The sequence below is a fragment of the Toxoplasma gondii genome, chromosome VIIa (assembly GCF_000006565.2).
Source record: "Toxoplasma gondii ME49 chromosome VIIa, whole genome shotgun sequence".
NCBI classification, from domain to species: Eukaryota; Apicomplexa; class Conoidasida; order Eucoccidiorida; family Sarcocystidae; genus Toxoplasma; species Toxoplasma gondii.
In genome coordinates this window covers 1649471-1665045 of record NC_031474.1, presented here as the reverse complement: position 1 = coordinate 1665045, position 15575 = coordinate 1649471, and the positions used below count along the sequence as shown (strand labels likewise).

Sequence of the window (15575 nt, the reverse complement as noted above, 5' to 3'; positions counted from 1 at the left end):
CTAAGCAATTCCCAGGCGAAGTGTCTTCCGGAACTCTCTCAGTGACCTGACATTTAAAATATCATGGTGAAGCGCTTTGTCGTTTTGGTAAACGCCCCCTTTGTTGGTGGAGGAGTCTTTGTCTCCGGCCAGCTCGCATCTGCGGGAATTGCAGTGCGTTTCTCATGGATGTGCTGGAACCCCCCCCAGTAAATTTACCTCGCGGAGGCCTTCGGGCGCAGTCGAGCCGGCAGTTTCCTCATTTTGAGCTCCACGGTTTTGTGAATGATGGTCAACGTTGGGGACTTTCCCCTCTAACCCGAGAGTAGATTTTGCAGCGGCCACGCTGGTTTAGAGGACAGACACGTGTGTGCGGCATTTGAGGGTGCGTGTGACTCGTCCGCAGGGGTATGTACCTGCATCTGGAGAGATGCCACGATGGGGGCTCTCGAAACATATTCCTCTCGGCCGCATTCTGGTGACCGCTCGAACTTGAATGGGTCTAACTCTCAGAGGCGCCGCTCTCGTGGAGGACTCCCTCTGGGGACGAAACCTGGGAGGAGGTCCGAGTCTCCAGAAAACAAAGGAAACGACAAAGACAACGGGAGCGAAGGCTCCTGGTTGGCTGCAGCCACGCGGGCCGTCACCGAGGTCGACTCTCGCAACACACAAGAAACTTGCGAAACTCGAATGTTACATCCAGCGCGAGCTTTCCCTCCTAAACACAGGCGACTGGAGGCAATAGAAACGACTCTGGGTGCCGCCAAAGGCGAGTCTGCCGCGCTAGAATGCGAGAAACAGGGGCTTTCAGCGCCCGTTCGGCGCGCAGTTCTCTGGCTTCGAAGGCATGCGAAGAACGCAGCTTTCTACCTCGCGATATTCGCCTTCAGTTTCATCCTACTGTCTGGGCTGTCACCCTACTACCACGGGAACCACACGCGCAATCTGGTCCGAGCTTCCGGCCGATTCCCTCGCGTTCCTCTCGAAAAAAGTAAGCGTATTTGAGAGCAAATAGATCTGTTCCCAACGTGGCGTGTCTAAACAGGAAGCCAACGTGGGAACCGTCACTTTCCCTCTCGCTAGCAAGATGCACCCTGAAACTAGGACACAGTGGCTCCTGTTGCTTGGTGGCAGGATGTTGGTGGTGTCGGGTGTCCCTCTCGTCGGCGCAACCAAGCAAATTCCTTCGAGGGACGCGAGGGTTCAACAGCGTCTCGGTTCTTTTTGCTGTGTCGGACTCTGCGGCAGCTGAGATCCGCGTTGGGTAGACGACAGCTGCCCCGAATGGACCCAGCCGGGACTTTGGGATTCGATCCAGAGCTCTTAGTGTTGGACTGGCGACCCGGGCAAACCGTCAGTTGCCATGGATATTTGAGATAGAAATGCCGGTTTTTTTCTGTTTTGACGACGCCTTCATTTCTTCTTTGGGGAACTCGGTGGATGTACAGAAACACAATTCGGGGATGGTCGCGACTCGCTTGAATCGATATCTTGGCTTTGTGCAATGCGTGCAGACTCGCACTACGCTCTGCTTTTTGTCAAGCTGACGGCCGACGACCCCGCACCGGATTTCAGCCGACCCTTCAACCTCCCACGAAGAAGTCGTCCACAGAAAATGGTGGAGTCCAGTAAAAATGATGAAAGGACCCAAGAGGACGAGGATGAAGCGGATGTTGAGTACTACCCCATGCTGGTGGTGCCAGGTCACCGCGGCGACTGGCGCCAGGTGCTCCCTTTGGGAAAGACTCTCCACGACATAGCACTGAAAAGAAACAATCCGACAGCCTCGGTCGGGAACGAAATCGATCCAGATGAAGCAATGGAACACCACATTTTCGGGACTGGCTACGGCGAAAACCAGCAGGGGGATGGTTTAGAATCGCGGACGACGAACAATCAAAATGGGCGGAAAGTAAAAGTTGTGTATCATCTCTACGTCGTCGATTTCCATAGAGAGCCCTCTGCGTTCCACCCCACAATTCTCGACAAGCAGGTGAGGTTACGCATATGTGCTCTTGCCCACACACGCAAATTGTAGACAGGATCCTGACTCCACCTTTTGTACGTACGCATATATATGTATCCACCTATGTGCACATGAGGAACGGTCTCTTCGAGAAAAACGCAGACAACAGAGCTCCATATGTGTGCATGCGTCGACTGAGATCACCGAGGTCGTGTTTGGCTATGTATTGCCAATCGCGTTTTGTTACAACACAGCGTGTCTTTCTGAGTGGCGTGGTTCCTTTCAGGCTGACTTTGTCATCCAGTGCCTGGAGAAGCTGCAATCTCTGTACGTTCCTGCTCGGGATCGTGGGGCATCATCGAATCTAGGTCCTCCGTTGACTCTGGTGGGTCACTCCCTTGGAGGCACAGTGGTGCTGCGAGTTCTTTCCAAACGTCGACGCCTGCGGTCATCGAGCGAAGTGAGCGCTTTAAGGGATCTGTCCATTTCACCCGCTCTCGAAGCCGAGGGCGTTGACGCGCATCCACTGGAGGGTAGCGCGAAGGCGTCTCTGTGCGAGCCCGACTTGTCGTCCTTTTCCTTCTTGACAACCGTCCTCCTGAGCAGTCCAGTGGGAGGGCACCCAGCAATTCAGCTGGCCTTGCCATACCGCTTCTTTTACCGGCGTTTGTGGCACGACTTCGGAGAGCAGTTTGGAATTCCTGTTTCCAAGGCAGCGCTAGCTCGAGCCAAGGAAGCTGAGGCTGGCGGTACTGAAAACCATGCGCTTGTCGAACGCGCCGAAGCGAAGCCATGTCTCCCCTCCACAACGTTTCTCTACTCCGTCGCATCGGGCTGGATTGACGAGTTTGTCGTTCCACCGGCCGCTCTGCCCCCGCTGTTCCGGTTTCGTTTCTCCTGGAGAGCACGAGGCCTTCCGAAGGTGGACGCGGCCTCGCAGCCCGGCCACACGCTCCACTCCCAGCTCCACTTTTTCCCGCTGTTGCTGCCCTTTTCGCGAGATGTCCATACGCGCCACACGCACGACAACCTCATGTGGTCCCGACCGCCGCTCCTGCTGTTGGCGCAGATTTTAAGGGAACAAGAGAGACTCATGGGCACTCTGCGAGACGCGGAACAACGCGTTCCAGAGGCTCGGCTCGCGCAGCGCGCCGCTAGCTTGGAAAGAACCATCCTCGGAAAGTCCCGTGGCGACGCGAAGGCCAATGGCGCTAAGGCGCTCGCGACAACTCCAAATTCGGGTGGATCTGCGTCGACTGCGGCGGCCGTTGGATCTCGCCTCGCGGAAGCTTGGGTCCCTCTCGTCCGGCGAATGGTGCAAAGAGTTGACACCTTGACAGTCTCTCCATTCGCCACGTTTCTGTCGCCTTGGGCGCCCCTGTCCTCTCTCGCTTCTCTGAATCTTTCTTCCGCTGCTGCAGACACCCCACGGCCCTGGGAAGCAGGCCTGTCAACGGGTGCGGTTCCAGTCAGCAGGGAACTGGAAAGTCGCCTGCAGAATCTACTCGACACGGTTTTCGCGAAGACTCGCAGATGTGGTAGTTCTCTTCTTCCCAACCAGGTCGACAGCGGTCGCGGCGAGAGCAGCGGTGGGGATGCCTCGTGTAGTGTGCAGAGCGGTGGCTCGGCAGAAGCCGAATCTGGGTTGTATAAGATTGTTTCCTCGCTTTCCGAACTCACTTCGCAGCCCCTGGTCTCGCCGCCCCCCGTCGTCCTTTATCCGCTCGTTGCTGGGACTGAAGAGCCGCTCGGAGGGGCGTCAGCGGACGCAGGGAACGACCATAAGCCGTCTTCAGCTGCGGAAACTACTACGGGTTCCGTTCCCTCGATCCAATCAACCTCCGCATTCCAGAGGTCCCTCTTTTTCGGACTGAAACCATCGCCGCTCGCCCCTTTCCAGCGCTCCAGTGAAGGAGATGACTACAACGAAGCGTCTCTGCCGTTGTGTCGTCGCCAGGTGACTTTGGAGAAGGGCGACGGCGGATTCTCAGGTGCTGAGAAGCTGGACGAAGTCGTTGCCTCCGACGTCTCTAGATTCCTCGACATACTTCTGAGCCGCCTGAAGGCTGACGACTCTTCCCTCTGTTCATCTACAGGATCTTGTGCGACCCCGAGCAAGGCGAGCGCGCCGTCTGCAATGGAGAGCGGCAGGCCTGGAGCAGTGAACACGGACGACTCAAGCAGTTCAGTGGTGTTTTCCGCGGAGTCCGCTTTCCCGTTTGCGTTTTTTGTGGCGAACCGTAGGACCCCGACCTCGAGTGCTCCCGGTGAAGCTCGATTTTCCTTCCGGTTCCTCCCGCCTTCATTTTCTCTCTTCTATCCTACTAGGGCATGTGGATGGCTGCTGCCTCCGACGGCTGCTCCGGGCGGCACAAGAGATTCGACGCGGGCTCCGACTGAGGACAAGTTGTCGCGTGGAGACGACTTTCCAGTTTTGATTCTTTTGAATATGAACGCGCCTTTCCCAGCCAGTAGACCGCAGGTCGCGAGCGAGGTTTCAGCGCGAGCGGAAGCGGAGACGGGAGCAGGTGAGGATGGCGTGACTCGCCGGCAAAGTCCAGGGACCGGAGTGGTGGGGGCCTCAAGCGCGCGACCCTCTGGAGCCCCGCCTTCCTCGTCGCCTGTGCCGTCGTCCGTTTCTGCGCCCTTCTCCTCAGGCGGAGCCCCTACGTTTCAGCTGTCATTCTCTTTTCTCCCGTTTTCGTTTACGAGGTTTCTTTCGTACTTTCCTTCACTCCAGTTCCTTCTCTCCCTCTTCGCTCCCATGTCGGTGCGAGTACCTCTCGCCACGCTGACGGCCTCGTCCACTCCCTCTCTCTTGTCGGCGCCCAGCTACCTTCTTCTTCCGTCTCCTGCCTCTCTTGCCTTCTTTTTCCCGTACCAGTACACGACGCGAGTGGAATTCGTGAAACAGCGGTCTGTCTCCCGGCCCGCGGCCTCGCTGGCAGACCGCATGCCTCGCCTGTTCCGCTCTCTCTGCCGCCAGCTGGACCTCGTCCTCGTGGCTTGGGAGCAGCCCGAGGTGGCGGCGGCGGCTCTGAGCGGCTTGCCTGATAGGGGCGACACCTCCGTTTTGGATTTACTTTATCGAGGCAGCGGCGCGCAACAGCAGAAGTTCTCAATGAAGAAACGCTGCTTTCTGCGAAAGGCGTCCAACTCGCTTGCGGGGCGGTGGTGGCCGAGTCTGAGCGTGGAGGCCGTGAGTGGTCCGGAGAGAACAGAAGGCGCTGATGGCGCGGAGCCAGGCCGCAGCGTTGTGGAACAATGGACTGCGATTTTTCAACGCTGGGCGAAAAAAGTGCAGTTCCTCGATGCAGAGAGCTCTCTGCACATCTTTGCTCCGCGCTACATGCCGCCAAACGCGACGGCGTGCACAAGTGAAGCCCAACGAAGGGAATGGCGAGAGGAAGATGAGAGCCCGCGAACATTCTCGGGCACGAGCAACATGGGCGCCACGCCGCGAGAAGAGTGTAGACAGAAAAGAAAGGGTGATACTGATGACGCAAAGTTCATCAGAGAACAAACAACGCCAGTGCTTCTCCTGCCCACGGTGCACGTTGACGACACGAGCTTCATGGAGGAAATGGAGGAAGGCGTGACGGGGTGGTCGGCCGCAGCGGTGCGCGACGCCTCGGTTTCTACCGCTGCAGACGGCGAGTCTGATGAATGGAGCGCCGAACTTGTCGTCGAAGCGACCGGGTCCATGCTGTCTTTTGTTCGACTTCTTCTAAACATGTATACATCCGTGTTTGTTGCCTTCCTTGTCGTGATTTCCTGCCTCCTCCTCGGCTGTTTTCTTTTGACGCCGCTCGCCTTGCAAGCCGGGACTGCCTCAAAAACGGATCGTGGCCTTCACCCCGCGAATGTCGCAAACTCCGGCGGGCACACAACAGCCGCGTGCAGCGGTTTGCAAACTGACCATATCGATAAGTATCTCGCAGCAGCCCGAGAGAGAAACAAGTCGATATTCAGGACCTCTGTCAGGTTTCGTTTGGCGCTGTCTTGCGGCCTTGTGGCCATTCTTAGTGTAGTTATTCTCTCATATTCGCATGCGTTTTTCGCAGACTTCTGTCAGCTTCACCCGCAAACAGACGCGGAAGCTTTTGTAGATTTGTCTCCTTCTCTTGTCTCTTCATTCTTGGTTCCGCCTTCGTCGTATTTGTTCTCGATGCAGGCCCCGCTGCCCCCCGTTAGTCTCTTATTCGTCCTTCTCGGGCTGGCCGGCGTTGCATTTTGGTTGATGTTTCACGTCGGTCGGGCGATTTGCCGAATTGTTAGGTTCGCATTTGTCGGCTTAGCTCATGTCACAACCTGCTTGGTGTCCCGCTCTGCGCGCGCACGTACCGCTGAGAGCGGGGGTGAAACATCGTTCGTGCAAAGTGTCATCGCCAAGGTGGATCGCATGGTGGAAGGGAACGGCTCGAGCGCTGGGGAGGATCGAGCCGTCACGCGAAAACACAGACACAAAGAAGCTTTTGAGGAAGCGTCGAGGGAGAGTGGCGTCGGGTCGGAGCAGGGATCGGCGAACCGTAGGGCCGCCGCCTGCGATACATCAGGCAATGTAGATAGTTCTGTTGGTGTCTGCCTGGTAGGGGCGCTGGCGAGCTTTTTGTTACTTCTGGCTGTGCGTCAACCGCACCAGGCCGCACTGATTATGTTAGTTGCTTGCTTTGTTTGCTTGTTTTTTTCGTTTGTACGGGAGAGCAGCTCACACGCCGAGACTGGCGCTTTGGGAGCGACGAACACGGAGGGGTATACCGGTTTCGACCGCGGCTCCTCGGAAGGCACAACTGAGCGGAACGGAGTCTCTAAGGGGCATCTGGGAAACAAAAGAGTGGACGATGAAGTCGTGGCCTGGGACCATTCGCAACGAAGACGCTGCATTTTGACGCTGCTTTGGTGGCAGCTGCTCATGTGTCTTCTCCTCGATGCGCTCCCGGTGGGACTTGCGGTCTGGCGGCTCATCGGATTGCACGAGATAGCGGAAGGTGGCGTGTGCCAGGTGAGACACAGAGAATGACATGGGGAAAAGGGAAGACGGCACAGGCGGGACCGGGGAGTGCTGCAGACACAGTAGTTTTGCTAAGTGGAAGGGAAACCGTTCTGAATGTGGTGGCTTTCAGGAGTACTCTCCGTTGCGTGTCTTGTTTCCCGTCCTTGTGCAGGTTGCAGACAAAAACAACTCACTCGCGGCAGCCATGGCCGAATCTATTCACGCGCTTCGCCAAACAGAGTTGGACGATTCCACTCAAGTTTGGCGTCTGGGTCTCTGGGTTCTGTCGCCATCACTACAGTCTTTTCCCCTTTCGGAGACTGACGTTTCGGAAGAAATTTCTGTCAGAAACGGCGAAGCCGCGTCTCTCTCCGACCGCTTCAACGTTTTTGCCTCTATTCTTCGCCATGAAGAACCCCTGTTCCAAGCGTTTTCTATGTGCCTGGCTCTGATTCCAGCCATCTGGCTTATTTCGTGGCTCTTGCTGCAGTCGATATGGGAGAGTGCGCGAAGAAAGGAACTTTCCTCAAACGCCAACGAAGAAGGTTTCCCTGGAGCATCCGGGATGCCCTTAGCTGTAAAGGTGCAGGCGATGTGGCAGGTGAGAAGTTAGTCACGCTATGGACAGGCTACAACTTGATTGTCAATGCGTGAGTTTTTGATAGCACTCCGTAGTGGTGCCGCTGAATTCTTGAGTCGAGGATGAGCCGTTCGCACATTTTCGCGTGTTCTTCGATGAATGCGGCGTTTTGCTTTGGTGGGTTCACATGCTGTCCCGCAGCTGTGTGAAAATATTTTTCGCGATGTTAGCTCAAGATCTCAGCAGAAGGCTCATGGATCACGGCTGACATATGACACGGTTTTTCTCTTTGTATGCAGGTGGTCGCAGCTCTTATTCTTCCCTCGCTAGCGTTTTGGCTGCCAGACGGTATGCAAATGGTCTTGAGTGTCATCGTGTTGATGCAATGCATCGTTTTTTCTGTTGAGAGGCTTCGCGTCCCTGCATGCCCTCACAAATCTGTTACTGGCCCCTAAAAACCGCCACGGCTTGACTGCTTAAGAGAAGGTGCCAAAAAATACCCTTCCGAAATGTTCGTTTCATAGCGCAACTGTCTTCTTTCTGCCTCACTTTTTGACATATCTTGGCGTTGGTGTGTATAAGACACCTAGGCGTGTACAGGAATTAACTGTCTCTGTAGACCGAAAGGTTTACTCGTACACCTGCTAGAAATTCTGTTGCAGTCTTTACAGAACATTTCTTCATTCTCTCTGAACGCTGTTTTAAGCTATTGCAACGCAACACGGATGCTACTGGTGTAAAGCTGGCCGTCGTGCCGACGTTAGTTTGCTGCGAAGCTTGTAGCCTGCATGTGAACTTTTTTGCATAAATCGCGAAGCACTGGCGATCGGTAGGAGCTTGCTTTAGGGGTCAACGGTTGCGGCCGCTGTAGCCGCGTCGTTCCCACGTGTCCCACGCCCAGACTCAGATGATGATGACTATAGCTTGAAAATCACGAGAGTAGCAGAGATTTAATAGATACCAACGATGTGTTCTTCAGAAAAACTGCAACGCTGGTCCCTACACGAATAGAAACAAGCAGTTTGGTGAAGTTACGGTTTTGACATACTCACGTGCTGCGTGACACGTTCATTTGCGGCAGGTTCCGCTCATGCGCCGAGACACGGTTGCCTAAAAGCACATGTCTCTCTCATCCTGTTGTAGTACACTACTTGCTGAATCGCCCACTAATCGATAGGCTGTGAGGGAAAGTGAATTTGGACATGATAGTTCAGATTAGGTGGTTTCCCTGTCTGGAGTGGCTCTCCCTGCCAACAAATAATTTGCACCTTCTATGTTCACGTTAAATCGATTAAACCCATGTGGGTGACTCGAGATAAACTTGCCATCAGCACGAACGCCGTGAGGGTGGGGTCAGGAAGGAAGCTGGTTGGTAACCTCTGTGACTGGTGCGACAGGAGTATCAACCCTACCAAACCCTGTCTGGCTGGCGAGTGAGTCCAAATTAATGCGGCTGTTGAGCATTTTCTCGGTACGCGGATCGAACGTGAGCATCAGAGGAAAGAAAATCATTTCGCCTTTGGCGAAGACAACGTGAGCATACACCACATCCGCAAGGTACCTCTGAACAGCACTGTCTTTCCACAATGCCCTTCAGGCGTGAGACTCAAACACTGCCACGTACGGATCGATTTTTCTCAGCGGTGAGAAAGCCTCAGACGCAGCTTTATTCAATCATCAATAAGCGCTTTCCGCTTCCTTACAAACATTCATTTGACACAGTTTTTTCCAATTCGTCGTGATGAATCAAAGTACGTTGACTACGCTGGGTGGCCAAACTGTAGTCGCTTCACGTTGATCGGTCGTCTCATCCTTGGGTAACCGCCAAGACTTCTTTTTAACGGATATGCAAAGTGTGACCTCCACGCATATGAGTCACCGTGACTGCGTTGTTGTTTTTAATGAGCTTCTCAAAACCTTGTTGAAGCAACATATTCAGGACCGCTTATCTTTGGTGCCTTTTCGCCGATGTGGTGGAGCGCGAGGTGCATGGTGTGTGCGCGCACCACATGCGAACGTGGCACAGTGCACTAGACTACGCACTGTTCGCGATCTGGGACGAAACTTGTTAGAAGTTTAAGAAAGCAACGAAACTTCACTAATTGCTAGCTCCGGAAGGCGGGAGATTCATGGAGGCGCGGACGATGTCGTAATCTGTGTGTTCTTTCCCCGGCTTTCCCATTTCTTTAAGGGTTGGTTATCCCGTTGAGATAGCTGTTCTCAAGTCGTGCTCGCTATTAGAGCCTGGAGGGCGGCCCCACTATTGGCGCTTTTTCCTTGGTGTCGAATGTGAGCCCTTTTAAGAAAGGGAAGCGAATTCAATTTAAATGTGATCCGTGTAACGTTTCATAATGCACACCTGTCAAGCCATTTTCTATTCGTGTCTAAAATGCGATAATGAGCACCCTTGGCTTAGACTTGTCAACGCCCGGTTAACTGGCAGCTTTTCAAAACCTTGTCACAAACACAAAAACCCGTCTTGTCAGTTTTTTAACTATTTCGCGCTGGGGGCCAAATTTGGGAAAAAGTGATTCTCCCTTTAGATTCGACTGCTGGATTGACTGTTGGTTCGGCCTGGGATGGTATTTTTAGATTGGTGCACGAGATCGGAAAATGTTTGCATTTTTAAACCGAAAGTTCAATCCAACTGTGCACATTTTCACCCTCTTTTTCCGGCTGGCCACCCTTACTTTTCCGTCCTCCCTAGTCCATGTGCTCTCTGTCTTCCATCATTCATCTTTGATCATGTCTGTTTCTGCTCGCAATTTGCGCTGCAAACTGCGACGCTAATTGCTTGGAATGGCCCGGTGGTTTTCGGGCTAAAGGGAAAAGTGAAAAAGACACCTAAAGTCGTCGTCAAACCTACTGGTTCGTGCGCATAACTCTTCTTGTTGTGAAGCCACAAAGAAAGGGGAAAGACACGCGATGACTTTGACTGCGGGTTCCACCGGCCTCTGGCATCATTTCATACGGTTACCGTCACTCTATGCATTCAATGAACGACTGTTTAACTTGCTGATTCCAGCCCCCTACCCGTGTTCTGGAGCGATCCTGCGTTGATGCAGCTGTTTCAAGGAGGTCTTTCCAGTGCCAACAACTTCCGTCAAAAAGCAATCTGACCCCATATATCACCGGCCGGGTATCTCGTCGGCGCACCTCCCACACCAACTCAGTATTGTTGCTTCCAAGTTTGTTCAACTTGCCGTGCTCGTTTTTCTTCACCCATACAGGGCTTTTTTCAGGGCTTTCGCAGCTTCATGGTTTGGCTGACTCTCAAAAGGTGACACCCGTCACGGTAGTCACGATCAGTCGAGTTCGACGACCGTCCTGGAGAACCACCGAGGTTCTTGTGTTCTCCAGTGCGACCTTTATTGGATTCAATACTGGACACACTACTCCGTGATCATGTTTGTGTCAGCAAGTTGTTTTCTGCTGGAACTTATAAAGAATTGCGGCAGCCTGATTTGCGTTACGCTCTTGCTTTGAGGGACTTGAGCTTCGGTATCTGCGTAGATCGATGCCCCTTCTGCGTGGATTCTCCGGTCGTTTGTTTCCGTTGTTTCTAATGGTTGACGTCAGTCGCAATTGAACATTTGTATCTGTGACCATGCACGCCTCCTTCGTGCCTGCGCCACCACCACCGCCAGAACCGCCTGCAGTTTTGCGGGCCATGACTCGGCCGGAACTGACAGGGCGGAGCGGCCCCGTCGGTGGCCCTCCAAATCCTCCCCTGTTGTCTTGTCCTCGTCGCGGTCCCGGCTCCGCATCAGCCGGTCATCCACATCCTCCCGTTCCCAGAGCCCCGCCAGATGCGCCCACAAATCAGCAGCTGTATGGGGTCTCCAGACATCAGCCGCCCCCACCCGCCTCTGCGCCACCGCAAGTGGGAGTCGGTCTGCTTCCTATTCCTACGGGCAATACGTTTACTTGCTCTCGGAGAGGCCCTCCACCCCCTCCTCCCTTTAGCGAACGGGAGGAACGCGAAAGCGACGCCTTTGCTACACGGGCGTCGGGCACTGTAGGCATTAGAGCAGTAAGACTTCCAGAGTCTCATCCCGCCGCCAGGGGGCCCTACCCTCAGACCGAGGTGCTCCACATTTCGAGGCGTCACAGTGCTCATGAAACCGCAAATTGTCTGGATCTCTCACACCGCGGAGACGCAGACCCTGCGGAGACGCCTCAGATGTCCCACGGAGACCCCCCGCCTCCTGTGTCCTCCCGCGAACGTCAGGACAACGCCCAAAACCTAGATGGCTTCCGACACCTCCATCGTCAACACGCTGATTATTCCTACGAGGATGCGGGCTTCTGTGATCACGACAGGCTAAGAGGACCTCGGGATTTTTCACTGCCCCAAGAGCCCAGGGAGGCGTTCAATCGAGAACCCCGGCAGGGCAGAGAGCAAAGCCCTGTGGTGCTGGTTCTACAGTCAAGGCATGGCGACCGCGGGGATAGCCGACAGTGGCCGCCTGAAAGGACAGATCAGCGACAGTACGAGACAGACAAGGACCTCGAAAAGGGTGAGTATCGTGCCGTACTTAAAGACAGGCCCGATTCCCCTGGTCGCCGCAGTCGCATGGACGACGAACCTAACTCGTCTGATTTTTCGCCTCGCGAATGTGTGCCAGCCGATTTCAGCCGAGCTACAGCAGGAGGTACGTTTTCGGAACCTCAGATTCCCCGCTGGCAATCACGTGAACTCGACCAACGCTCATATTCACCGCACGGGCCGTCTAGATCTGGAGCCCCCATGGCACCCCCTGTACAGTGCAGTGCACCTAAGGGAAAAACACTTGTGTCTCTCTCCTGTAACCCTGCGTACGAGCAGCAAAGGTTGCGCAAGCATCCCCCACGTCTATGCACACGCAGATGTAGCCCTGCTCCACCGACCGGACATAGGCTGCCGCTCCCCCGAGTCGCAAGCTTCTCGAGGGAAGTCGAGTCTCTGGCTGCCTCATATAGTCCACTGTCACAACACCACATCGATTCAAGTGCCCCTTGTCGCCGTGCAAGTATTCCGCTAGAACCCTTTTCACGCGCTGCCTCCCCAAGTCCTGTCAAGTGGCAGTCTGCGGCGCCGGCATCGTTGCGGCGAACTGAACACAGGAGACCTTGCCTCGTGGAATCAGTGAGCTGTTCCAGAAATGACACCGTTCGGAGGGGCCGGTGCTTATCTCCGAAGCCTCCGATTCCCTCCGAAAGGGAACACTGGGCGAAGTACCGGAGATTTAGTGATAGCTCGGGCCGAAGCACCCGGACGCCGCCGTCGCAATTCCGTGGAGATGCGTCCCCCTCTCAGCGCAGCAATTCCGCCTGGAATGATCGATCATTTACACAGTCCCCCTCATGTCGTGTTTCATCCCAATCTCCTAGGCGTTTGCCTGTTCCTACCATCCTCTCAGCTCCGTCTACGTCGTCGCAGTGCGCATCCCGCCAGCTCCCTCCGCTTCGCGTTAACAGCGCCTCCGCCACCGACTGGAGGAGATTTCCGAGCAGTGAGAGTCCTTCGCGCATTTTCAGGGAGATGCCTCGCAGATTTGAAGGCGCAGACACGCCGCGGCGGTCCAGAGGCCTGTCCTCTCCTCGGCACAGCGGTTTTCCCTGGCATCAGCCTCCGAGTCAACTGACGCCTTCGCCGTGTTCGCAAGCTCTTTCGCGTCTGCCGCCATCTCCCATAACGCCGTTTGGCGTCGCGGGGCCCCAGAGGTCCCCCGGCGGGGCGCCACCCTTGCCGGTCGAACGCAGGTCCCCGCAGAACTCCGGCAGTCTCGACGACCGGAGGCTCGGAGGCAGCGACGGACAAAGAGGGGAAGGCAAGAAGCGCTCGCGCGACTTTCCGCAGGATGATGTCTCGCCGCTGCAGCCTGCGGCGCCGCCCGTTGTCCTGACTGTCCGAGGGGGACTTAGCCACTCGCGAAGTGGGCTGGAGGTAGAAGCAGGCAGACCCGAGTCTCGCCCCGCAACAGAGAGGCAGAGGCGACGGAAGCAGCGCCAGCAGCAACGCCGACAGAGAGCGCGCAGGCGCCAGCAGAACCAGCAGGAATCTTGCACTGGGGGGTCCTCGGTGCGAGAAAGTCCCCGAGACAACCACAGTGTGTGCGGCCAGGACGAGGAGCCGGAGCGCTCTTCGAGAGGAAACCAAACGGTTACGGCGACGTCATCGTTGCCCCTAATGGTGCGCCGCGCCAGCAACCTGAGTGAGTCTACCGACAGTGACCAAGAGGCAGAGAGAGCAACCGGGGAAGAGCGCCAGCAGGACAACGATGACCCATGGGCTGCGTCACTCGAAGACATCGAACATCACTTGAAGAAGAGGAAAACGACGGACTTCGATGTCGCGGCGAAATCGGCGCATTTCCCTGAGCGCGTCGACGCAACAGCAGCAATCGACTTCCCAGCTGGTTGCCAGGTGCCGCCGAACTGCGATGAACTGTTTCTGCCTCCGTGGCGAGAGCGACAGAAAAGCTCGAACGGACGAGTTGTCTACCAGTTCGAACTCCTTCAACAGGGGCATTTGGCCGCCCCGTGGCACCGACTTACGGGGGCTTCGTCCCCAGACGGGCACCGCATCTCGCAACATGCCGTGGTCGCAAAGTGCTCGTCTAGACACTCGCAGAACCCGCATTCCTTTGGAAGGGGGCGGCAAGAGCCTTCTGTAGGAAGAGGGAGAGAGCCACGGTTCGAGTCACAAATGGTCTCGAGTGTTGACGGGGAATGCAACCCTCCGAAAGATTCTTATCCGCCTGCTTCATGCACTGACGGAGATCACGGACGCGCTGATGATACGATCTATGATAGCGGCCTCGCTGCCAGAGGTCCAGGGAGCAGCTGCTCGAGCAACTCGAGCCGAAGGACAAGCATGAGCACATGTCACAACCAGGAACAATGGGGAACAGAGCATACTCGCGGCAGCGAAAATTCTGACACATGTTTCTGGACGAATGAGAGAGTCCAGCGTTCTCTGCTAACGCCGTCCACGCGAGCGCCTACGGAAGGGGAAGGCAACCAAGACTCGCGGTTCCATGCTGGGGTAAACTATGAAGAGTGTGAGGCGCAAAAGGACGAGTCGTTTAGAAGGGAAAGTGATACAATTCGGTCAACACGATGCTACGATGCTGCACAGGAGGGCTGGTGGAGCGACTGGACAATTCAGTTGAAAAAACGAGAAAACCGTGTGCACGAGAAAGATGGCCATAGCAACATGATGCTTCCCCCAGTACAGTGGTGCTAATATGAGACGGGGGCCCGCAGGCAGAAAATGAGAGTAGGAACGTTGTGTAACTCAACTTGTAAGCTAGCCACACTTGCGGGGTGGTCACAGTCGTAGATCATGGTGCCCCACGAGGGCTGCTTTTAACCCCCAGATGGCGGGCAAACCACAATTGAAGATGTCGACAGCTCGTGGAGCCGAACAATGTTACATATCACATGTTGAGAAAGGTGAAAACGTGAAGCGAATGGACGGCAACACAACGAACGGGCTTCTAGCATACGTTAATAAAAACCTGTCGTTTTCATGCTGTGTGCAAAGTTTGGTGCAGTAACCGGAGAAAACGCGCCAGTGAGGGCGTGGACTTCGGAAGGAAGTCTAACGAGCAGAAGCCGTAGAATATCAAAACTCGACGAGGAACCGCACGCGCCCCAACTCCAGCGTAGCATTATTGTCTCATTTGTTGGTATGCTGACATTTTTAGGCTTATACAAAGTCAGATTCACGGTATAGCTGTAGATAAGGAAATGCGCTAGTATCTGCAAAAATGTGGATTCGCTGACAGTTGAGTCCAGAGTTGCAAACCATTCAGGTGGATCCAGGAAAACGACATCCCGTAACAGGTTTGCCCGCTGTCCTGGTTTGAAGAAGTGATGTCCTACGCGAAAATCTGCTGGTGTGGCAAAGAGTAGCCAGTCTCCGTACTTGTACCACTGGCGCTTCAGAGTATCCCAGCGAAACACTCAATGCCTACCTCGGCGAGGGCTCTCTCGTAGTTTTATTCAACGACAATCAGAGACGCCCTTTGAGATTGCTTTGCGCGTCTCATATTCTTTCAGACTCCAGA

The 15575-nt window shown here is 55.1% G+C and overlaps 2 protein-coding genes across 2 annotated transcripts; both read left to right on the top strand.

The window, feature by feature from the left end:
- Window positions 1–24: 24 nt before the first annotated feature.
- Window positions 25–8318, top strand: TGME49_205040 (PGAP1 family protein). The gene is made up of 5 exons (XM_002367695.2): window positions 25–970; window positions 1494–1972; window positions 2232–6947; window positions 7111–7539; window positions 7818–8318. Exons 1-5 carry the CDS (start codon window positions 418–420, stop codon window positions 7971–7973), a joined length of 6333 nt encoding a protein of 2110 aa, XP_002367736.1. The 5' UTR covers window positions 25–417; the 3' UTR covers window positions 7974–8318.
- A 143-nt stretch (window positions 8319–8461) lies between these two features.
- Window positions 8462–15489, top strand: TGME49_205050 (hypothetical protein). The gene has a single exon (XM_002367696.2). The coding sequence runs from the start codon at window positions 11126–11128 to the stop codon at window positions 14747–14749; it is 3624 nt and encodes a 1207-aa protein (XP_002367737.1). The 5' UTR covers window positions 8462–11125; the 3' UTR covers window positions 14750–15489.
- Window positions 15490–15575: the final 86 nt, after the last annotated feature.